Raw genomic sequence first — 21,068 nt, forward strand, 5'->3', positions numbered from 1 at the left:
GTCTAAAAAACCTCCTGGTGATTAATTTTTGAAATGATCAAAAACAAGCGATTCACATCTACCTGTTCCACTCCACTCATTAGTTTATAGACTTCTATCATATCTCCCTTTAGCCGTCTTTTTTCCAAGCTGAAGAGCCTTTGCCGCTTTAGTCTTTCCCCATAGGGAAGTCGACCCATCCCTTTTATAATTTTCGTCGCTTTGTGTCATCAGCAAATTTAATTACATCACTAGTTAAGTCCATGTGCAGATCATTTATAAATATGTTAAAAAATAGCAGTCCCAGCACAGACCCCCTGGGGAACCCCACTACCCTTCTCCATTGAGAATACTGACCATTTAACCCTACTATCTGTTTTCTATCTTTCAACCAGTTTTTAATCCACAATAGAACACTACATCCTATCCCATGACTCTCCAATTTCCTCTGGAGTCTTTCATGAAGTACTTTGTCATGTAGTTCAATGAGGAAAAAAAAGATAAACAGAGGTAACAAATTGATGGTAGAAAAGATATTTAATATTCATGCTGAACTTACAGAAAATGGTCAATATTATTTTATGAAAGTTCACATTTACAAGTTCAAAAAAATAGCTTAATCTTCATTGCACACCACGTCTTGCCATCAGCAGGGAGGACTACAATATTCCCTTTTCAATTGCACCTCTGAATTCTAAAGCAATGAAGCCACATTATCTACTACCCTGTTATTTCGATATGGCACAATACTGAACAATCTGAGACGAAGGGTAGTGAGGCAGGGAAATGCATGTGCCTATGTGAAAGTGTTTAACTGTTCTTATCTATTAGGAATGAAATGCTAGTCCGTCATCTGTAAGTCTTAAATTGATAGGCCTTCCTGTCATTGAATATAACCTGATGATCAATTAGATATACAAAGAAAATAATAGGGAAATGTTGTTATTGATTGTGTTATGCAGAGGTTTGGCTTTTGAGCCATTAGGGGCCCTTTTACTAAGCCGCATAGGCGCTTACGCATCCCAACGCACTTCAGTTTTGAGTTAACGCTCAGCTACAGCATGGCCCTTGTGGTAATTTCATTTTTGACGTCCGTCCGATACGTGTGCCGTAATCTGCATTTTACGCACATAGACTATTACCGCGTGAGGTCAGTGGCTGGCGGTAAGGTCTCAGACCCAAAATGGATGCGCAGCAAATTTCATTTTGCCACACGTCCATTTTCGGCAAAAATTGTAAAAAGGCATTTTTTACAGGTGCGCTGAAAAATAATTCTTTGCGCACCCAAAACACGCGTCTACACTACCGCAGGCCATTTTTCAGCGCACTTTAGTAAAAAGGCCCCTTAATTTCTAACTTCCATCTTCCATGCATTTTGGGCACAGTGTTCATTTTGCAGGGCCAGAATCATTGGCTGTTTTCCGTGGTCTTGGTGGTCAGTTTGTTTTGTTTCTACACTAAAAAATGATGTGGTTCTCTCCATAATCTGATTGACCATGGAGGCTGCAGTACCTGCATAGTAAACCTTTCCTCTAGATTGTCCCCATTAATGCAGCCTATGAGTCTCTGATGATTACTCTAATTCATGCAGTATCATATTTCTATTCCTTTTATGAAATGGTAGTAGTTTGTTGACGGTTGATGTGGCTTATCATTAAATGAATGAATGAACATGTAGCTACAGGGTTGTTCACAGCTTTTTATAAAGGGATTTGGATCAAGCCTTTCTAGGCACTTCCATGTGAATTACATTCACTTTCAGCCCTCAGAGGGAATGGAGGATTGAGTGACTTGCCCAAGATCACAAGAAGCAACAGTGGGATTTCATCCTGGCTTCTCTAGTTCTCAGCGTTCTGCTGCTCTGTCCATTACAGTACTCCTTCTCTTTTATTATCTTGTCATGTTTTTTTTTTCAGATGGAGATAGTTAAAGTAAATACCCTCATAGGGGCACTGCCAAAAACTCCCTCTTTCTCCAGTGTAGCTAAGATAAAATGGAGGATGTATAAGTACCTCCACAGATGCAGGAATGGCTAGGGGGAGGGCAATAGTGTAAACTTTTCATATAATAGGTGATTTTTGGTAGGTTTGTGAGAAGGCGTGGTAGCTATAATTAATTAGGCTTGAATCTGTGCTACTTTTGAGGAAAGGACTATATGACTGCTGTTTGTTGTGTTGTCCATATCGCTGTTGTACTGCTCCATGGATGCTGTTTTTGCTTGGGCACTCCCATCTTCAAACTCTACATTTTCCTGGCTGGGAGACCTGAAAAGATGAAGCATTCTCAGCACTAATGGTCCTTCTCTACCTACATTACCATCAATTTTCGCCCTCTCTTTTTTCATCAACACTCTTCTGTGCCTCTCTTTCTTCCCCTTCCATCTCTTTCTCAGTTCACTTCTTTGACTCTGTAAATTCACAATAAGAGGGCATGTTCCTGTGCCCTGTGCCATCTCTCAGCTTCATTTTTTTTTTTTTACCCATTTGATATAACCAACTTTAAGCCTACAAGACAACAAAGCTGTGCACAATTTAAAATAATTAAAGAGAAAAAGGAATAAACAGTGTACAACTTACATTCCAGAAGAAGAAAAAGAAATAGAATAGTGTTGATCCCAACAACAGCTTTCTAGGCTTGGTTTGTGTTTAGAAATATGCATACCAGTGGAGGAGAGAACCGCTACCCAGAGGAGTGGAATCATGACCTCACAGTGTCCTCACCTGCTGGCCTACTCACATAGTACCTACAAATGTGGCCCAAAAAGGAAGGGTAACATATGGATCCTACATAAATCTTTAGCATTGGAGAATTCAGCCAGTGCTTAAAAAGCGAGACCTTTTGTTAATTTTCTTTTTGTCTTACCATCTGATAAGAGTAGAAGAACAGGAGTTGTTCAAGCTAGGTTCCTGTTTTTCCACATATTTAAAATCATTTCAGGAAGCAGTACCAGGAGGTGATTGGCAGGGGTGATACTCAGACCCAGACGCCATACCATAAATAGAAGAACGTATATTCAAGTCTGAGATCCATCAGAGGTGAATAAAAGGTAGAAATATATGTGGGTGAATGGTATGTCTGTGAGCAGAGGGTGAGTGTTATGGGAGCATCATCTCTGCGTACTTCGAATATCCCTTTTCAGGCTATGCCAAAGAGTTTCATTTTCTTATCTGCTATCTGTGTATTTTCAAAATGTTTGTCCTCCACAGCTCAAACAGAATTTGGGTGAGTCAAGCCCTTAGTTACTCAAAATATCTTAGAAAATTTATCTGTCAGTTTGTTTTACAGATTGTAGCTTCAAAAGAGATCCACAACCTATTAATATTGTCCTAAAACCCTATATATTCAAAATAAAAAATACTCAGAAATCTCATTTAAGAATTTTGTGAAGAACTACAGTATATGAATTAGAATCCTTAAATATTGCTGCAGTTCAGTTACAGTACAATAATTTCAAAATATAGACCATCTCTTTACAAATACATTTTGTTATATATTACAGATCATGTACAGTAGATATTTGCAATTTTAAACAACCTATCTTATCTAATTTAGTTTTAACCTGGTTGAAAGTGCATTAGCAAGAATGCATTTATTCCAGTGTATTTGCCCTTAAAATGATAGCCTTAAAATAGACCATCGGAATGATAGTTTCCTATACAAACTGATGCAAATGAGAAAAAAGTACAAATTCTCTGTTTGAATGGTCTCTTGCATGTTTGAAACATATTTAGTTCTGAAAAGAGTTTTAGGATAAAGATCTGGATGCAAGTATGAAGAAATGGCAATGCAGACAGCTGAACCTCTGATGTGTTGTTGGTGGCTGAGAAAATGACACTGTCGTTTTGATTGTCATCACTTGTCTCACTATCTCTTCTTCCTGAATCATATTGTGCTGAATAATACATATTCTTTTCCTTGACACATTCCTGTACACTTCTAAAGGTCACGAAAGTTTGTGTGGAATGCAAGCAACATACATACACCATAGACTTCGAGCCTCTGCTTGTCCAAAATAAAACTATTCCTACCGAGACAATGAAGGTTGTTTTGTGAAAGCCTCAAATCAATTTGGTCATTTCTCACAACTCTGGAGATTGCTAATATGCAAGCTTATGGCTTCCTTGAGATATGACATCACTTCGACTTGACGGGTCATTCAACGTAACGAGTGCCTAGTTTCCTTTGACAATGAGGCACTTTTTTATGTGTATTGTGAAAACAAAATTGTTCTATACTAAATACTATAAAGTAGTAATGCATATCATTTCATCAGCTAAATCCTCTTCATATCTGTTAGCTTCTGGTTCTTCATCACTGTACCCGGGGCCAAATTCTTGAAGTTCATAATCTCGCCTACTTAAGATGGGGAACATATCTCCAGTGGTCCCATTTTGAACATTTCCATTGAGGAGATTGCTTGCCGCACTTTCCATTTCATCAATGGTCATATCACAGGCATCAGCGATTTCATGTTTTGTGGCTGTAACAAATTTGGGATCTTTTGCATATCGTCCTAAACCTTCTGATATTAGTACCTGAAACAAAACAACCCCACCAAAAGTTAAATAAACATAATAGTATGCTTATAGCTCAGCAGATTATGCAATAGGTCTAAATATTTCAACATATTCTCTAAAGCTCATGCTGTATAATAGGAGAGTATTTAACAGAGAAAAGAAAATGAAACAATTTATGTAAAATCAAACGTGAAAGGGAGTAAACTGCATCTACTTATGGTTTAGATGTCTAAGGGGCCCTTTTATTAATGTGTGCTAAGCAGTCTGTGCATGAATTAGGATGTGGTAAATTAGCACATGGCTGCATTAAATTTTGCAATGTAACATGAAAGTGCACACTAATTCATGCACAGTAAGACAAGGGATGTGGTTATCAATGTGGGCTGCCATTAAGATGTGTTATTTTACCTCTAACTCGTGCTAGTTCAGCATAGGTCCCATTTTATATAATGAGACCTAGTTACTAATTACTAGGGTTGTTGACAGTAAAATAACATGTCATAATAATAGCCCACCTTGATAACTTCCTTAATTAAAAAATAAATGTCTCTGTAAATTGAAATCACTGATATCCTATATAATAATTCTCACCACCAACGTTCTAATGTGGGACTGCCTGTGTCCGTGGCTCTTGGAGTTGCTGAGCTAGGCTCCGTAGCCAGGTGACGTTACTCATAGCTGATTCCCCCCACCCACCCACCCAACAGTGGCATGCGCAAATTTGCACAGCAAAAGAAAAGCAGCCTCGCGCCCATCACTAACTGTCAGAACCGGCAAGCGGAGAGACTCAGATAAGGCTCGCGCCCAGCAGCTGACACTCACTCTGTCACAGTAGCACGCGCTACAAAACTGAGAACCAGCAAGCAGAGACAAAGATAAGGCTTGCGCCCATCAGCTGACATTCACTCTGGCAGAGCAGCACGCCTGCCTGGGAATTAGCTGTAAGTGTGCTGCTCCCTGCCACTTCGGAGCAAGTGGCAGGGAGCGGCGCATCAAAAAACTACAAGCGCGGCACCGCAGAACCCCCCCCCCCTCCCCGGTGCATCAACCCCCTCACCACCTGCAGCTGCCACTGGTAACACTGTCCGGCCGCTCCTGCTTCTCCTGTTGAGCAGCAGCGGCAGCTACAAAAAGAAAAAAAAAATACATTTTTGAAACCCAGCCCAAATCATTTGCAAATGCCCGAGTCTTAAAACGCAGTCTCTGCAGCCGCTCCTCCTCTCGCCTCCACATCACTGCCCCTGGAGTAAGACCCCAGAGGAGCGCAGCGACATGAGAGGCGAGAGGAGGAGCGGCTGCAGAGACTGCGTTTTAAGACTCGGGCATTTGCAAATGATTTGGGCTGGGTTTAAAAACATTTATCACTTTTTTTTTCTTTTTGTAGCAGCCGCTGCTGCTCAACAGGAGAAGCAGCAGCGGCCGGACAGCGTTACCACTGGCAGCTGCGGGTGGCGAGGGGGTTTGATGCGCCGGGGGGGGAGGGTCATTGGACATGGGTAGCTGGAGGGGGGGAGGGGAGGGTCACTGGACATGGGTGGCTGCAGGGGGGGGGCAGGGGGAGAGGAGGGTCGCTGAACATGGATGGCTGGAGGGGGGGCAGGGGAGAGGGAGGTGGGGAGGGGGTCCTCAGACCAGAGAGGTAGGGGTGGGGAGGGGGGCCCTGCGAGAGGGGGGTGGGGCTCACACTCACTCACTGTCTCTCGCATACACTCTCTCTGACACACTCCCTGTCTATCACGCTCTAGCTCTCTGTCTCACACACACAGACACTCTGTCTCTCTCTCATTCTCTCTCTGACACACACACTCCATCTCTCATACACACTCCGAGGAAAACCTTGCTAGCGCCCGTTTCATTTCTTACACAAACGGTCCTTTTTTACTAGTATGTAATAAAAGGGAGCCAAGTATAGGGCAATCAAGCCATTGTGACATCACTGATGAGGATGACTCTTAGACATTGATGGAATGAGGCATTATGGGATCATAATATTAGCTCTGGTTACCAGAGACTGAAACTCTTCACCCTAAGGAGGTAAGTTACCAATGTGTGCTATTGTTAAGATGTGTTATTTTAGCACAGGTCCCATTTTATGCAATAAAACCTAATTACTAATAACTCACTGGAAATGCTTTTGTTTCATCTATATATTCTGTTGTTAATTTCTGATTTGAAGAAGATATTGCCGTCGAAAGCTAATCAAAATACATATATTTAGTTCAATAAAAAGGTATCAATCATCTTATCATCTTTTTTTTGTTTTGTTTCTATTTATTACTTTTAAATTTGTTCTAAAATGCCTAAAAGGTCTTTCCCCTAACAACTCTTTAGGAAGTTGATTTCAGAACAGAGGCCTGTACCAGCAGTGACATCACACAAACAAAAACAGTTTAAAACAACTTGTTTTCTGATCTTTGCATTGAAAGCTGAGAGGGGAGAGTAGAGGGGAATCTCTCCTGAGAGAGGATAGCTCAGGGGATTGGGAAGGGGCTGCATGCTCTCAAATGGCTGTAATTCAGCAAAGAGCCTGTTCTTAAAAGCAGATGGACCTAAACAGTGCAGTTTAAAACAAACACACTTTTGGGCTTAAAATAGTTACAGCTGTGGTTTAAACGGCATGGTATCCTTTTGAAAGAAAAATAAAAAAGGCTAACATGCCTATTTTCTTTTCCTATGAGAAAAAAAGGTTAAGCTACACACATTCCTCCAAGGCTGTAAAGGGCAGTCAGAGATATTTGACGTCACTTCCTGTCACATGACCCCCATCCAAGATGGCAGTGAATAGTAAAACAGTAAAGAGTAGTTACTTACCTGTAACAGGTGTTCTCCGAAGACAGCAGGCAATATATTCTCACATATGGGTGACGTCACGTCGGCCCGGAGGACTTTCTAGCAAAGTCTTCATCAAAATGAAAAAATGTCACTCGCCGCGCGGGCGCATGCAGTGCGCATGCGTGCGTCCCTTTTCCCCGCCCGCCGCGAGGACACACTCCTCAGTTAAATTCCAAGAAATAGAGGAATACAACTCCAAAGGGGAGGCGGGAAGGTTGTGAGAATATATTGCCTGCTGTCTTCGGAGAACACCTGTTACAGGTAAGTAACTACTCTTTCTCCAAAGACAAGCAGGCTAATATTCTCACATATGGGTATCCCTAACCCCCAGGCTCACTCAACATAACAAAGAGCGGTCAATTGGGCCTCGCAACGGCGAGGACATAACTGAAATTGACCTGAAACAAAACACAACTAACTGAGAGTGCAGCCTGGAACAGAATAAAAATGGGCCTAGGGGGGTGGAGTTGGATTCTAAACCCCAAACAGACTCTGCAGCACCGACTGCCCAAACCGACTGTCGCGTCGGCTATGTTTCTGAAGGCAGTAATGAGATGTGAATGTGTGGATTGAAGACCACGTCGCAGCTTTGCAAATCTCTTCAATGGAGGCTGACTTTAGATGAGCCAGTGACGCAGCCATGGCTCTAACATTATGAGCCGTGACATGACCGTCCAAAGTCAGCCCAGCTTGGGCATAAGAGAAGGAAATGCAATCTGCTAGCCAATTAGAAATGGTGCGTTTTCCGACAGCAACTCCCCTCTTATTGGGATTAAAAGAAATAAACAAATGGGCGGACTGTCTGAAGGGGCATGTCCGCTCCACGTAACAGGCCAGTGCTCTTTTACAGTCCAAAGTGTGCAACTTGCTTTCGCCCGGGCTCATGTGAGGAGGGGGAAAAAATGTTGGCAAGACAATTGACTGGTTCAGATGGAACTCCGACACCACCTTCGGTAAAAACTTTGGGTGCGTGCGGAGAACTACTTTGTCATGATGAAAGACAAGGAAAGGTGCATGAACTACCAGGGCCTGAAGCTCACTGACCCTACGAGCTGAAGTAACCGCCACCAAGAAAATGACCTTTAAGGTCAAGTACTTCAGATGACAGGAATCCAGTGGCTCGAAAGGAGCTGTCATCAGCTGGGTAAGAACGACGTTGAGATCCCATGGCACTGGAGGAGGTTTGACAGGGGGCTTTGTCAAAAACAAACCTCTCATGAAACGCATGACTAAAGGCTGTCCAGAGATAGGCAGACCATCTACACGTGAATGATAAGCACTGATTGCGCTAAGATGAACCTTGACCGAGTTGGTTTTAAGACCGGACTCAGATAAGTGTAGAAGGTACTCAAGCAAGGTCTGTGCAGGACAAGAGAAAGGATCTAGGGCCTTGCTGTCACACCAGACGGCAAACCTCTTCCATTTAAAAGAATAACACTTATGTGTGGAATCTTTCCTGGAAGCAAACAGGACTCTGGAGACACCCTCAGAGAGACCAAAAGAGGCAACCTCTACACTCGCAACATCCAGGCCGTGAGAGCCAGAGACCGGAGGTTGGGATGCAGAAGCGCCCCCTCGTTCTGAGTAATGAGGGTCGGGAAACAGTCCAATCTCCATGGCTCTTCTGAAGAAAGTTCCAGAAGAAGGGGGAAACCAAATCTGACGGGGCCAAAAGGGCGCTATCAGAATCATGGTTCCCTGGTCTTGCTTGAGTTTCAGTAGAGTCTTCCCCACTAAAGGGATGGGAGGATACGCATATAGGAGTCCTGTCCCCCAAAAAAGGAGGAAGGCATCCGATGCTAGTCTGCCGTGGGCCTGAAGTCTGGAACAGAATTGAGGAACCTTGTGAGTTTCCTGCGAAGCAAAAGATCTATCAATGGAGTGCCCCAGACTCGAAAAATCTTTTTGGCAATAGTCATGTTCAAGGACCACTCGTGAGGCTGCATAACCCTGCTCAGCCTGTCGGCCAGACTGTTGTTTACACCGGCCAGATAAGTGACTTGGAGAAACATTTCGTGTTGGCAGGCCCATAGCCACATCTGCACGGCCTCCTGACACAGAGGGCGAGATCCGGTACCCCCTTGCTTGTTGGTGTAATACATTGCAACCTGATTGTCTGTCTGAACGAGAACAATTTTGTTGGATAGCCGATCCCTGAAAGCCTTTAGAGCGTTCCAGATCGCTCTCAATTCCAGGAGATTGATCTGGAGATGCTTCTCCTGAAGAGACCAAGCTCCCTGAGTGTGAAGCCCATCTACATGTGCTCCCCACCCGAGGAGGGATGCATCCGTCTTCAGCACTTTTTGTGGCTGAGGGTTTTGGAATGGGCGTCCCAAGACCAGATTGGATCGAATGGTCCACCAATTGAGGGAGTTGCGAAAATTGATGGACAGCTGGATAACATCCTCTAGATTCCCTGTAGCTTGAAACCACTGGGAAGCTAGGGTCCATTGAGCAGATCTCATGTGTAAACGTGCCATGGGTGTCACATGAACTGTGGAGGCCATGTGCCCCAGAAGTCTCAACATCTGCCGAGCTGTGATCTGCTGAGACGCTTGTACCCTGGAAGCCAGAGATAGAAGTTTGTCCGCTCTGGGTCCTGGAAGATAAGCACAAGCTCTCTTTGTGCACAACAGAGCTCCTATGAATTCCAATTTCTGGGCTGGGACGAGATGGGACTTGGGATAATTGATGACAAACCCCAGCATCTCTAGCGCCTGAATAGTCATCCGCATGGACTGCAAAGTTTCTTGCGGGTAAGTGTTCTTCACCAGCCAATCGTCCAGGTAAGGGAACACATGCGACGCTGCCACAACTGCCAGGCACTTTGTAAATACCCTGGGAGTAGATGCCAAGCCAAAAGGCAAAACACAGTACTGAAAGTGCTGTGATCCCAGCCGAAATCGAAGATACTTCCTGTGAGCTGGAAGTATCGATATGTGGGTGTAAGCGTCCTTCAAGTCCAGCAAGCATAGCCAATCGTTTTCCTGAATCATGGGTAGAAGGGTGCCCAGGGAAAGCATCCTGAACTTTTCTCGGACCAGATATTTGTTCAGGGCCCTTAGGTCTAGGATAGGACGCATCCCCCCTGTTTTCTTTTCCACAAGGAAGTACCTGGAATAGAATCCCAGCCCTTCTTGCCCTGGTGGAATGGGCTCGACCGCATTGGCACTGAGAAGGGCGGAGAGTTCCTCTGCAAGTACCTGCTTGTGGTAGGAGCTGAAAGACTGAGCTCCTGGTGGGCAATTTGGAGGTTCGGAAATCAGATTGAGAGTGTACCCGGACCGGACTATTGAGAACCCACCGATCGGAGGTTAAGAGAGGCCACCTTTGGTGAAAAAATTTTAACCTCCCCCCGACTGGTAGATTGTTCGGCACAGGTACTTTGATTTCGGCTATGCTCTGCTGGAGCCAGTCAAAAACCCGTCCCTGGTTTTTGCTGGGGAGCTGCAGGGGCCTGCTTCGGTGCCCGCTACTGACGAGAGCGAGCGGGCTGGGGTCGAGCCTGAACCGGCTGACGGGAATTAGAAGTGTACTTGCGGCTTCTAGAAACGTAAGGAGCACTTCTTTTTCCCTTAAAAAACTTCCTAGAGGTGGAAGTGAATGCAGAAGGCGCCCGGCGGGAGAGAGAATCCATAGTGTTGTCACGCTGGTAGAGATGATCAATCATCTCTTCCACCTTCTCTCCAAAAAGGTGATCCCCCCGGCATGGGATATCTGCTATCTTCTGCTGAGTTCGTTCCTCCAGGTTAGAGGCACGCAGCCATGAGAGTCTGCGCATCGCTATACCTTGGGCAGAGAAGCGAGATACCACATCGCAAGTGTCAAAAACACCCCTGGACAGGAACTTGCGACACGCCTTCTGCTGCCTGATCACTTGGCGAAAGGGTTCGGCTTTCTCCTGTGGGAGTGCGTCTACCAAACTCTCAAATTGCCTCACAGAGTTCCGTAAATGAATACTCGTGTAGAGCTTGTATGATTGAATTTTGGCGGCGAGCAGACCAGCCTGATACGCCTTCCTCCCAAAAGACTCCAAAGTTCTATACTTCCGCCCCGGGGGCGCCGAGGAGAAGTTCCTAGAACTCTTGGCTCTTCTGAGAGCTGAATTCACCACCGCTGAATCATGAGACAATTGAGCCCGCATGAGACTGGGTTCCCCGTGGATCCGGTATTGGGACTCAACTTTCTTGGGGACGGTGGGACAAGAAAAAGGCTTCTCCTAGTTCCTCAACATAAGTTCCTTGAGAGTCTCATGGAAAGGAACTGTGGCAGAAGATGTAGGTGGAGATGGATAGTCCAAAACCTCAAGCATTTTGGCTCTGGGCTCGTCCACAATTTCCACAGGGAAGGGGATGGCCTCAGACATCTCCTGAACAAAAGAAGAGAAAGACAAGCTCTCGGGAGGAGAAAGCTGTCTTTGGGGCGAGGGAGTAGATTCAGATGGGATGCCTTGAGAGTCCTCACCAGAGAACTCCCCATGCATTTCATCATCATCCTCTGATGAGGTATTATCAGATGGGGCTAAAAGCTCAGACAGAGCCGCCCGAATCTGAGCCCGTCTCGACGAAGAGGCTTGACGTCCTCGATGATGATGTCGAGAAGTTGACGGTCCCTGAGACTCCAGCGAAGCTTCCTGCACCGATGTCTCGGGAGAGCCAACCCGGGAACTCAATCACACCGGTGCCGAAGGCGGCACCGGTGAGACAGACTTCACCAAGGGCTGAAGACCTGATGCATAAGCATCCGGCACTGGCAACGTCGATACCTCCGACACCGTCGGCACCGGTACCTCTGAACTCATTGACACCGGTACCGTCGGCACCGACAACCTCGGTGCCGATTGCCACTGCTGCATCATTTCCATGACAAAAGGAAAAAGGGCCTGCATACGCTCATCAAGAGTTGCTGCCGGAAGATGCTGAGGGGTCGGTTGAGGCATTGGAGGCAAAGTCTGCTGAGGTTGGGGAATGGGGACTCGGCTGCCAATGACCCCATGCGTCGGTACCTCAGTAATAGAGGGGGAGCGATCCTTTCGGCACTGACGCTTCTCGGGTATCGAATGTATCGATGACCCAGAGCTCCCGGTGCCATGACGCGAAGGAGAACGACGACGGTGCCTCTTGGTCTTCGCCCGACGCCCGTCGTCGAGACTCCTCGGCACCGGAGAAGAGGACGTGGAATCCACACATCTCTTCGGGGCTGGGTCCGATGCAGGACGGTCCCGGGGGGTCTGCAAAGCAGGAGGCGCCGAGGCGGGCGGAGACCCACTCGATGCATCACTGCTCCCAGCGTGCATCGGTCGAATGGCAGCCTGTCCCCGGTCTCCCGGTGCCGACGCTTCCTTCGACGTCGACCTCGACGACACCGACTTCGACGGCATCATCCTGGACGGCACCGACTTCACCGGCACCGATTTGGACGCCGCCGACTTAGACGACGCCGACGGCACCGACATCGACGGCGCTGACGTCAAGGCACTGGGCCCAAAAATCTTCTCCCTTTGGGCATCCTGGGAGAGAATTGTCCGCTTTTTCATAGCGAGACACAGTTTGCAGCCCTCCGAGCAGTGGTCCGGCCCAAGGCACTGTAAACACCACGAGTATGGGTCAGTGCTGGAGATGGCCCGATGACAGCAGGCACAAGGCTTAAAGCCGCTGGGCGTCTTCGATGACATTTCGGGAAAAGCAGCCACTGCCAAATCAAAAGACGCGATTGTGTCGTTGAAAGAAAAGGACACAAAAAAAGAAAAAAACCGAACAAGCGATTTAAATAAAATCGCAGGCTAAAAGAAAGAAAACTTAATAAACGAAAAAATAATACTAAGAACAACTAAAAGGATACTTTTTGTAGAGATTTTCTTCACCTCCGGGCACAGCAACACGATGACAAAAACTCACCGTGTCACCTCTTTGACGCGGAGAAGAAAAAACTGAGGAGTGTGTCCTCGCGGTGGGCGGGAAAAGGGACGCACGCATGCGCACTGCATCCGCCCGCGCGGCGAGTGACATTTTTTCATTTTGATGAAGACTTTGCTAGAAAGTCCTCCGGGCCGACGTGACGTCACCCATATGTGAGAATATTAGCCTGCTTGTCTTTGGAGAACATTGTGTTCAGTACTCACTGCCATTTTGGGAAAAGGGGTGTGGCTCTGATGTCACTAAAAGGGGTGGGGTTTGGGCAGTTACGCAAAAAGAAGTAGGGTTTAGGTGGGGCTATCGAAATAAGGTGGGGCTAGGGGCAGCGTTATGCAAAAGGTGTGGGCAGGGTTATGATATTTTATAGGCGGTAAAGGTTCATGCGATAATCCTGCACTAACCAGTTAGTGCATGGTAATTTCAACCTGCTGATTAGCACAGAACACCCACTCTCCACCCTCTGATATGCCCCCTCCAACAAAAAAAAAAAACCAAATTGTTAGCGCCCGCAGCTTTGGAACTTTCCACGGCAAGCCATTATACGCTGGGGTATGTGCATTCCAGCACTTACTGCAGTTTAGTAAAAGGAACACTTTGTAAACTATTTTAAAAGGATCTCTCTTATTTGCCTCAAAGTACTTACCGCTTCTACCAAACTGTCTGCACTTCTCTGTTTATCACTGTCTTTGTGCTGAAAGTCATTCGGTATGGTTAGACTGGCTGGTGTGAACGTCCTGTATAAAATATCAGGGTCATCGGTATACCAGGAACTCCTGTGCAAAGAAGGCAAACTGCCGTTCATCTGCTCCTTTGACTCTGCCCTCTCTATTCGGATGAGAGGTGTGTAATACGGCGTATGATCCCTGTTCGGTGGTGTAGCAGGTGGAGTAGCCCAGGAACGAGTTGAACGACTGGGTGAATTCTTCTGAGCTTTAGTGGAATCCAAACCTGCAACAGCCATAACCTAGTAGAGAAGGGATAAAAAAATATGTTCAGACGTTCCACTTTCACTCTGTAAGCCAGTTAAAATAACACAATGAAATGGTACCAGAGAGCTGGCATCAGTTTTTGACAATGACCTGTTTGTCTCAGTTCTACAGTATTCATTTGTACTGTAGCTAGTTCTCTGGTTTTAGGGGTGGAATGGACCCGAGGCAGGTGTGTAAACCTGGTCCCACTGAAAATAGTTCTGGACACCAGTTACGCTCTTCTGGGAAGTATCCGGACCAGAATCCGCAAAAAAAAAAAAAACACGTCTGATTGAATAGGGTGTGGGCCGGGACAAGGCTTAATCCCAGTAGTCTGGGGGGGGGGGGGGGGGTCGTACCTGTATCACTCTCCAAGAAATCCATCCCACACATTCCATTATCCCAGCCCCTTATGGCTGTTTGACAAACTGCCTCTTCCAGTAACCCTGTCCTCTTTCAGTAACCCCCAGGAAAACCCACTCTCGGGGTTACAGGTACAAACAGTTTGTTGGTTATCTGTGGGCAGACACTTATGGTCTCCTCCACCAGTCTCTTCTCACACACACACAACAAAGCTAAGGGGTCCCTGGTGGTTCGGTTAAAATTCTCTGGACAGCCTTGGGGCAAGCAGGGCCGCCGAGAGTGGGGGGCATAGGGGGACAAAATTCCCCGGGCCCGGCACCGCAGTCCCCAGTCTCACCCGCCCTCGGCTCCGTTGACAGCCCCAAGGGTGAGGGCAGGACACAGGGAGGGAAGTCACGAAGGGAGGCGATCTGCCGCTGCACTTTCACATGGAGGTGAGGCGCTGTCGAATTGATTTGAATGCAGGGGGCCCGGTGGCGGCGGAGAGGGGCTGTCGACGGAGCTGCGGGTGGGTGAGACCGGGGATTGCGGCGCCGGGCGACCTGAGTAGCGATTGGGGGCGGCGGTGGTCTTTGGGGGAGGTGCGGTGGCAGCAGGGCCCCGGGGGGGGGGGGGGGCCTTGCCCCGGCTCAATCTCTCGGCGGCCCTGGGGGCAAGCACCAGGTCCAGTTCCAGTTCCCTGCCTTCCACATACTAACTCACCTTTGAGACTTTAACTCATATCTCCTCTTCCTGCATTACATTGTTTGCGTCTGCAAAGAACTATTTTAACCTAGCTAGAAACATTGATCAGTTTCAATTTGGATTCTGACTACAGTATTATTCAAACTTTTAGTTAAGGAGATAGAATTGCACCTTCCTTTTGCATTGGCTCTTCTTATATACACACTTTTCAAGAATTTTAGGGGCCCGTTTACTAAGCTGCATTAAACATTAATGTGTGCCTAACGCAGCGGAAAATGTAAATATTATGGGATGTGCTACAGCTTCATGCAGTAATCCTGACATCTGCATGCGCTAACCATGTAATAAAAAAATCATTCCTATTTTTTGAGGGGTTATCTCGGGGGCAGAGAGTGGGTGTTCCTGCGCAAACCAGTTAGCACAGCTACATTACTGCATGCTAACTGGTTAGCACATGGGTATCACATGAGCCCTTACTGCTTACAAAATGGGTGGTGCTCACATGGTAATTCTTTTTAATTGGCCGCATGGTAATGGCAATAGCGCATGACCACTAACGCAGAAAATGGGGGGGGGGCATTTTTACAGCTGCAGTAAAAATTGCGTTAGTGAGTGGGAAAGACCCGCGTAAGGGTGTGCACCATAGTAACATAGTAGGCGATGGCAGAAAAAGACCTGTACGGTCCATCCAGTCTGCCAAACAAGATAAACTCATATGTGCTACTTTATATGTATACCTGACCTTGATTTGTATCTGCCAAGTTACAATGCTACAGGACAAGAAGTGGTTAGAAAAGCCTATCCTCTCTACGATCACAGCTAGGAAGGAAAGGAAAGAGGTTTTTCTTTTTTGTTGTTTTTGTCTTTTTGGAAGGGGGGCAGGGTTAGAAGACAGAGAAGTGCACCACAATACAGATTCACAGGACAAATTAATTAAGCAATAAATTCAAGAGAATAGATATATCAGGTAGCTAAACCTACAGCCCAAAAGTTGAGAAATGAGAATAAAATAATCAGAAATCACTTAGCAGTATTTTGGTTCAGGTCCAGCACATGGAATGCTACAAACAAAGTGGTCTGTCTCCCTATTCAGAGCCCAACCCCCACCTCCTGCTGTGTAGTGATTACCAAGGCTATGTTTTACCACAGCTTTGTAAAAGGATCCCTTAATTCGTTGCCGCATTACTCAATTGCGTTTTTCTCTATTATTCCTACCTGTAATCTACCCAGTCAAGCCTCCCTCTTATTTCTTTATGGATCTGTGTTGATTTGCTTGTAAGCTCCCAGGAGCAGAGACTCTGTACTGTGCTGTGTACATTTGGACTGTACTATACAAATCATGGTATCGATATTAGCAGGCCACTACTAAACATACATCTTCATTATCAGAAGAGCAGTTTGGATTATACACATTCTTAGTAATCACATGGGCTACATTTTAGAACACAAAGGTACAATTACATGCTAGCAAATAACCCAGTGAATTAGACACATTCTAACCACATCCCGTATATTTATCTCACCAGATATTCTGTTCAGAATAAGGGTTATTTTCTACTTGCAGGCAGTTTAATCAGTAACTCCAGTCAGGGAAGGCCCTGAAGTGATATCATGCCTGGTGCATAGCTGAGGGAGTTTCATCTTGCAGGTACTGTAACTGCCTTATGTAGAAACCATAGCTGAGTTAAAAAAATATATATATTAAAAAGATGGCTGGCAAGCAGTTGGAGACTGTCTCCAGTAGCAACTCATTGTTTGTGAGAGAATGGCCGTTGTTGTACCAGCTGCGACAGTTTCCACACAGATATTTACATTTTCCACAGGGAGCCCTCCAGGATCTCAGACCCAGTGTGTTCAACTCTTTATAATGAGTCACGCAATAAGGTGAGATTATTATGTGGAGGAGTGGCCTAGTGGTTAGAGCACCGGTCTTGACATCCAGATCAAAATGTAAATAAATAAATGTCCTTTTTAAGGTATAGTACATGAACTATGAATGGTTATGCAAGATGCATAAATAATCAGTAGGTTGGGCTGAAGCAGTGACAACTGTCACTACTGCTCACACGTTTCACATGTGTGAATTCAGAAATCAAATTGGCTCACCATGTTACTTATACTCCAAAACGTTGGAGTTGCTTTGGGAGAACTTAGAACCATAAATTTAGTTTTTTTTGCATGCACATTAAAAACATGTGAGAATGATATGCAAAACTATCCCGGTAAGGGCTGCTGAATCTCCAAAGTAAGCTGATAACTCCCTTTGAAAACTGACCCAATAGGGATTACCAATGAGTAGGGTACTGTGAAGGTCTTTGGTATTAATCAAGCACAAACAATACTCTTAAAATGTAGTTGTTACAGTTCTGGGCCAGCCCAATGGATCAGTGGCAGTACTGCATGCTGCCATGCAGAAGGTCCTTTGCTCATACCCTGAGTTGGGTCATCCACAGTTTGTTAGCTGGGGTTGCTGTGTAAGCAATGTTTGCAGCCGCAGGAGGGGGAGAATCATGGTCATCCCTGAAGGTGATAAACATTTGATATATTTAAAGCTCATGATACAGGCTCCTAGCCTCAGGACTTTTGCAACCAAGGCAAAAGGGATGCTCTATTACAAAAGAGGGAAAATCCCCGGCAAGTTATGAATGAAGGTTTGTGGCATGAGAATCCCAGCAGTGCTGGAAGAAAAAGGAGAAAAAACAGCACTGACGTACCCTTCCCTCCTCCTTTTTTTTCCAATTTGAGCATGCATTATTTTTACCAGGAGCATAGCCGGAAGTTGATATTTGGGGGGGGGGGGGGGGGGGGGAAGCATTTCCTCTGAGTCCTCCCTCCCACCCCTGCTGCCGTCATTGTTGCCCCTCCCCCTATCATACCATTGGGGATGCTCAAGCCTTGCCAGCTGAAGTTTCGCCGTCAACTGCCTGAGCCCTGCCCTGCCCCTGCTGTCTGAGGAGCAGGGAAGCTGCTCAAGCCTCCGACGCCAGTGCTTTCACGCATGCTCAGTTCAAAAACTTTTCCACCAGAAAATGTTCTAAGTGCCTGATCCTTTTATTTGGGCCTTTAAGACACGGTTTATTATAATCTTCTATTTATGAGGAGGCCTGAAGAGCAGCAGACCACTGTGTGCTTACCTGCTGCTGCATTAATTGCAGTGGTAAAGCAGTGTGTTGAGGGAAAGGAGAGGTCAGTGGTTCATCACGACTGTTCTGTCGACGGAGACATTCAAAATTAAAGGATGATCTTCGGTTTGCTGCAAAAAAATAACAAGAAAATGGCAGGGAAGTGCTGCTTTTCACAAACATGGACCCATACCCCTAAATTCTATATATGGAGCCTTAAGTTGGTTTTTGCCAGGTCCTTGTGACCTGGATTAGCCACTGTTGGAAACAGGATACTGGGCTAGATGGATCACTGGTTTGACCCAGTATGGCTATTCTTATATTCGAAAGAAAAAGCTCTCTGGAATGTTGTCCATTGGTCCATTATTGTTTTATAAAACATGCTACCATGAAACGCACTAGACACAAAAAACACAGGGCAACAAACGCAAGCCCTGAAAACACAGATACCAATCTATTTACGACAGTGGCGTAGCTACTATGGGGCCACGGGGGCCTGGACCCCCCTGCCGACGACCCTCTCAACTCCCCCCTCTCGCTGTCAACCCGCCGTCGCCGTCTGCTACCTTTGCTGGCGGGGGACCCCAGCCCCCACCAGCCGAAGTCTTCTTCCTCGTTTCGTTTCTGAGTTTTCTGAGTCTGATGTCCTGCACGTACACAGAAACAGAATGAAGCCCTGCAGATCGCAAGGCTTCGTTCTGTTTCTGTGTACTTGCAGGACGTCAGACTCAGAAACCAAACGAAGAAAGAAGACTTCGGCTGGCGGGGGTTGGGGTCCCCCACCAGCAAAGGTAGCAGACGGCGACAGCGGGTTGGCGGCAGGAGGGGGGGTTGAAAGGGTCATCAGCGGGGGGGGGGTCAAAGTTGTTGGTGTCGGCAATGGTGGGGCGGGGAGGTGTCGGCAATGGCGCCGGGGGGGGGGGGGGTCGGCGGCGCCGGGGGGGGGGGGCTAAAATGTGCCCCCTCACCTCGGGCTCTGGACCCCCCTCCCGCCAAAGTCTGGCTACGCCCCTGATTTACGACTCAGGCTACCTTATCTATTAGCTGGGTTATATACGTGATCATTGGGAAGCTAATGGAAATTCTTAAGAACAAAGTATAAATAATTATAATATTAGTAAGAACATAAGAACATAATAATACCAAGAACATAAGAGTAGCCATACTGGGTTAGACCAATGGCCAATCTAGCCCAGTATCCTGTTTTCCAAACAGTGGCCAAGCCAGGTCACAAGCACCTGGCAGAAACCCAAATCGTGGCAACACTCCATACTACAAATCCCAGGGCAAGCAGCTGATTCCCATGTTTGTCTCAATAGCAGACTATGGACTTTTCCTCCAGGAATCTGTCCAAACCTTTTTTAAACCCAGATACACTAACCGCTGTTACCACATGGGGTTGATGCCACAGTGGGCTTGTATACAGTATCAGCACCTAACTACATTAACATGATTGAGACCTAAATCTGGTAAATTGGTATTTCTCCCACTGATCACACCCAGCGGTCATCCAAACAGAAAACAAAAACACTGTTCTATAAAAATTCAAACACACTAATTTTTCAAATGGTTTCATGTCAACAGGGTGAAATTCTAACAGTCCAGGTTTTTGTGGTCCTGATTTTTAAACAGAAATAAGAAATACAGGCCCTTATGTACGCTGGGACAAATTCAGGAATGGTTCAGCTCATTGCTTAGCAGCTGGAGCTAACTGGTATACCTCATGAACAAGTTATTCAGCACAATGCTATTTATTCTCTCTGCCTGCACATGAGTGTGCTGAAAAAGCAGATCTTGTGACAGACAAGATCAATGTTCTCAGTCTCCACCCGCTGGAAGGCATGCACAACCCATCAGTTCTGTTGGGCAGTCCGGAGGGATTAAAGGAAAGCAAATTAACAGGTAGGATGTAATTTCTCCTTGGATGCCCAGTCTCCCAGTCTCATAATGTCCTCTTGTAATTTTTCACAATCCTCTTGTGATTTAACAACTTTGAATAATGTGTTGAAAATGGCAGAAACAAATCAAGGTCAGGTATACACATAAAGTATCACATATGAGTTTATCTTGTTGGGCAGACTGGATGGACCATGCAGGTCTTTTTCTGCCGTCGTCTACTATGTTACTATTAGCACTTTTCCAATTTAAGGCTGATGCTTTCTACACAAATAAACTCATACAATATTTATAAAGTACAGATTTCCTTTTACACAAATTCTAATGGCCCAGGGCACTGGAACACTAAAATATTTATCACTTAATATACATGATGGCAAAGTAAACAAAACAATAGATCTACTATCTGTTTATGGCATAAGGTCTTGCACTGTGGTTTTCAACATGTTTTGTAACACTTATGCACTAACCAGCATTAAAACCAACATGGTAATGATTTTAATGCTGGTGGTACACTGAGTTTTACCAAGTAAAGATAAGGATAATGTGACAATGAATAGTTAAGCTCTGCAAGTCTTTGACGGAGGATGCAGTAACAGTGGTTAGAGTACCTGGGTTTAAAAAAGGTTTGGACAAGTTCCTGGAGAAAAAGTGCCACAGTCTGCTATTGAGACAGACATGGTAAACCCACTACTTGCCCTGGGATCGGTAGCATGAATCTTGCTACTATTTGAGTTTCTGCCATGTACTTGTGACCTGGATTGGCCACTGTTGGCAGCAGGATACTGGACT

At 45.9% G+C, this 21,068-nt stretch overlaps 1 protein-coding gene across 1 annotated transcript in view; it reads right to left on the reverse strand.

Annotated features, from left to right (window-relative positions):
- Positions 1-1,275: 1,275 nt before the first annotated feature.
- Positions 1,276-21,068, reverse strand: part of CACNA1D (calcium voltage-gated channel subunit alpha1 D) — a 384,574-nt gene continuing 364,781 nt past the window's right edge. Inside the window, 3 exon segments of the mRNA XM_030205472.1 lie at positions 1,276-4,514; positions 13,887-14,207; positions 18,393-18,511. Coding sequence (XP_030061332.1) covers positions 4,221-4,514; positions 13,887-14,207; positions 18,393-18,511 — 734 coding nt within the window. The 3' untranslated portion in view covers positions 1,276-4,220.

Source organism: Microcaecilia unicolor, chromosome 6 (assembly GCF_901765095.1).
Source record: "Microcaecilia unicolor chromosome 6, aMicUni1.1, whole genome shotgun sequence".
NCBI classification, from domain to species: Eukaryota; Metazoa; Chordata; class Amphibia; order Gymnophiona; family Siphonopidae; genus Microcaecilia; species Microcaecilia unicolor.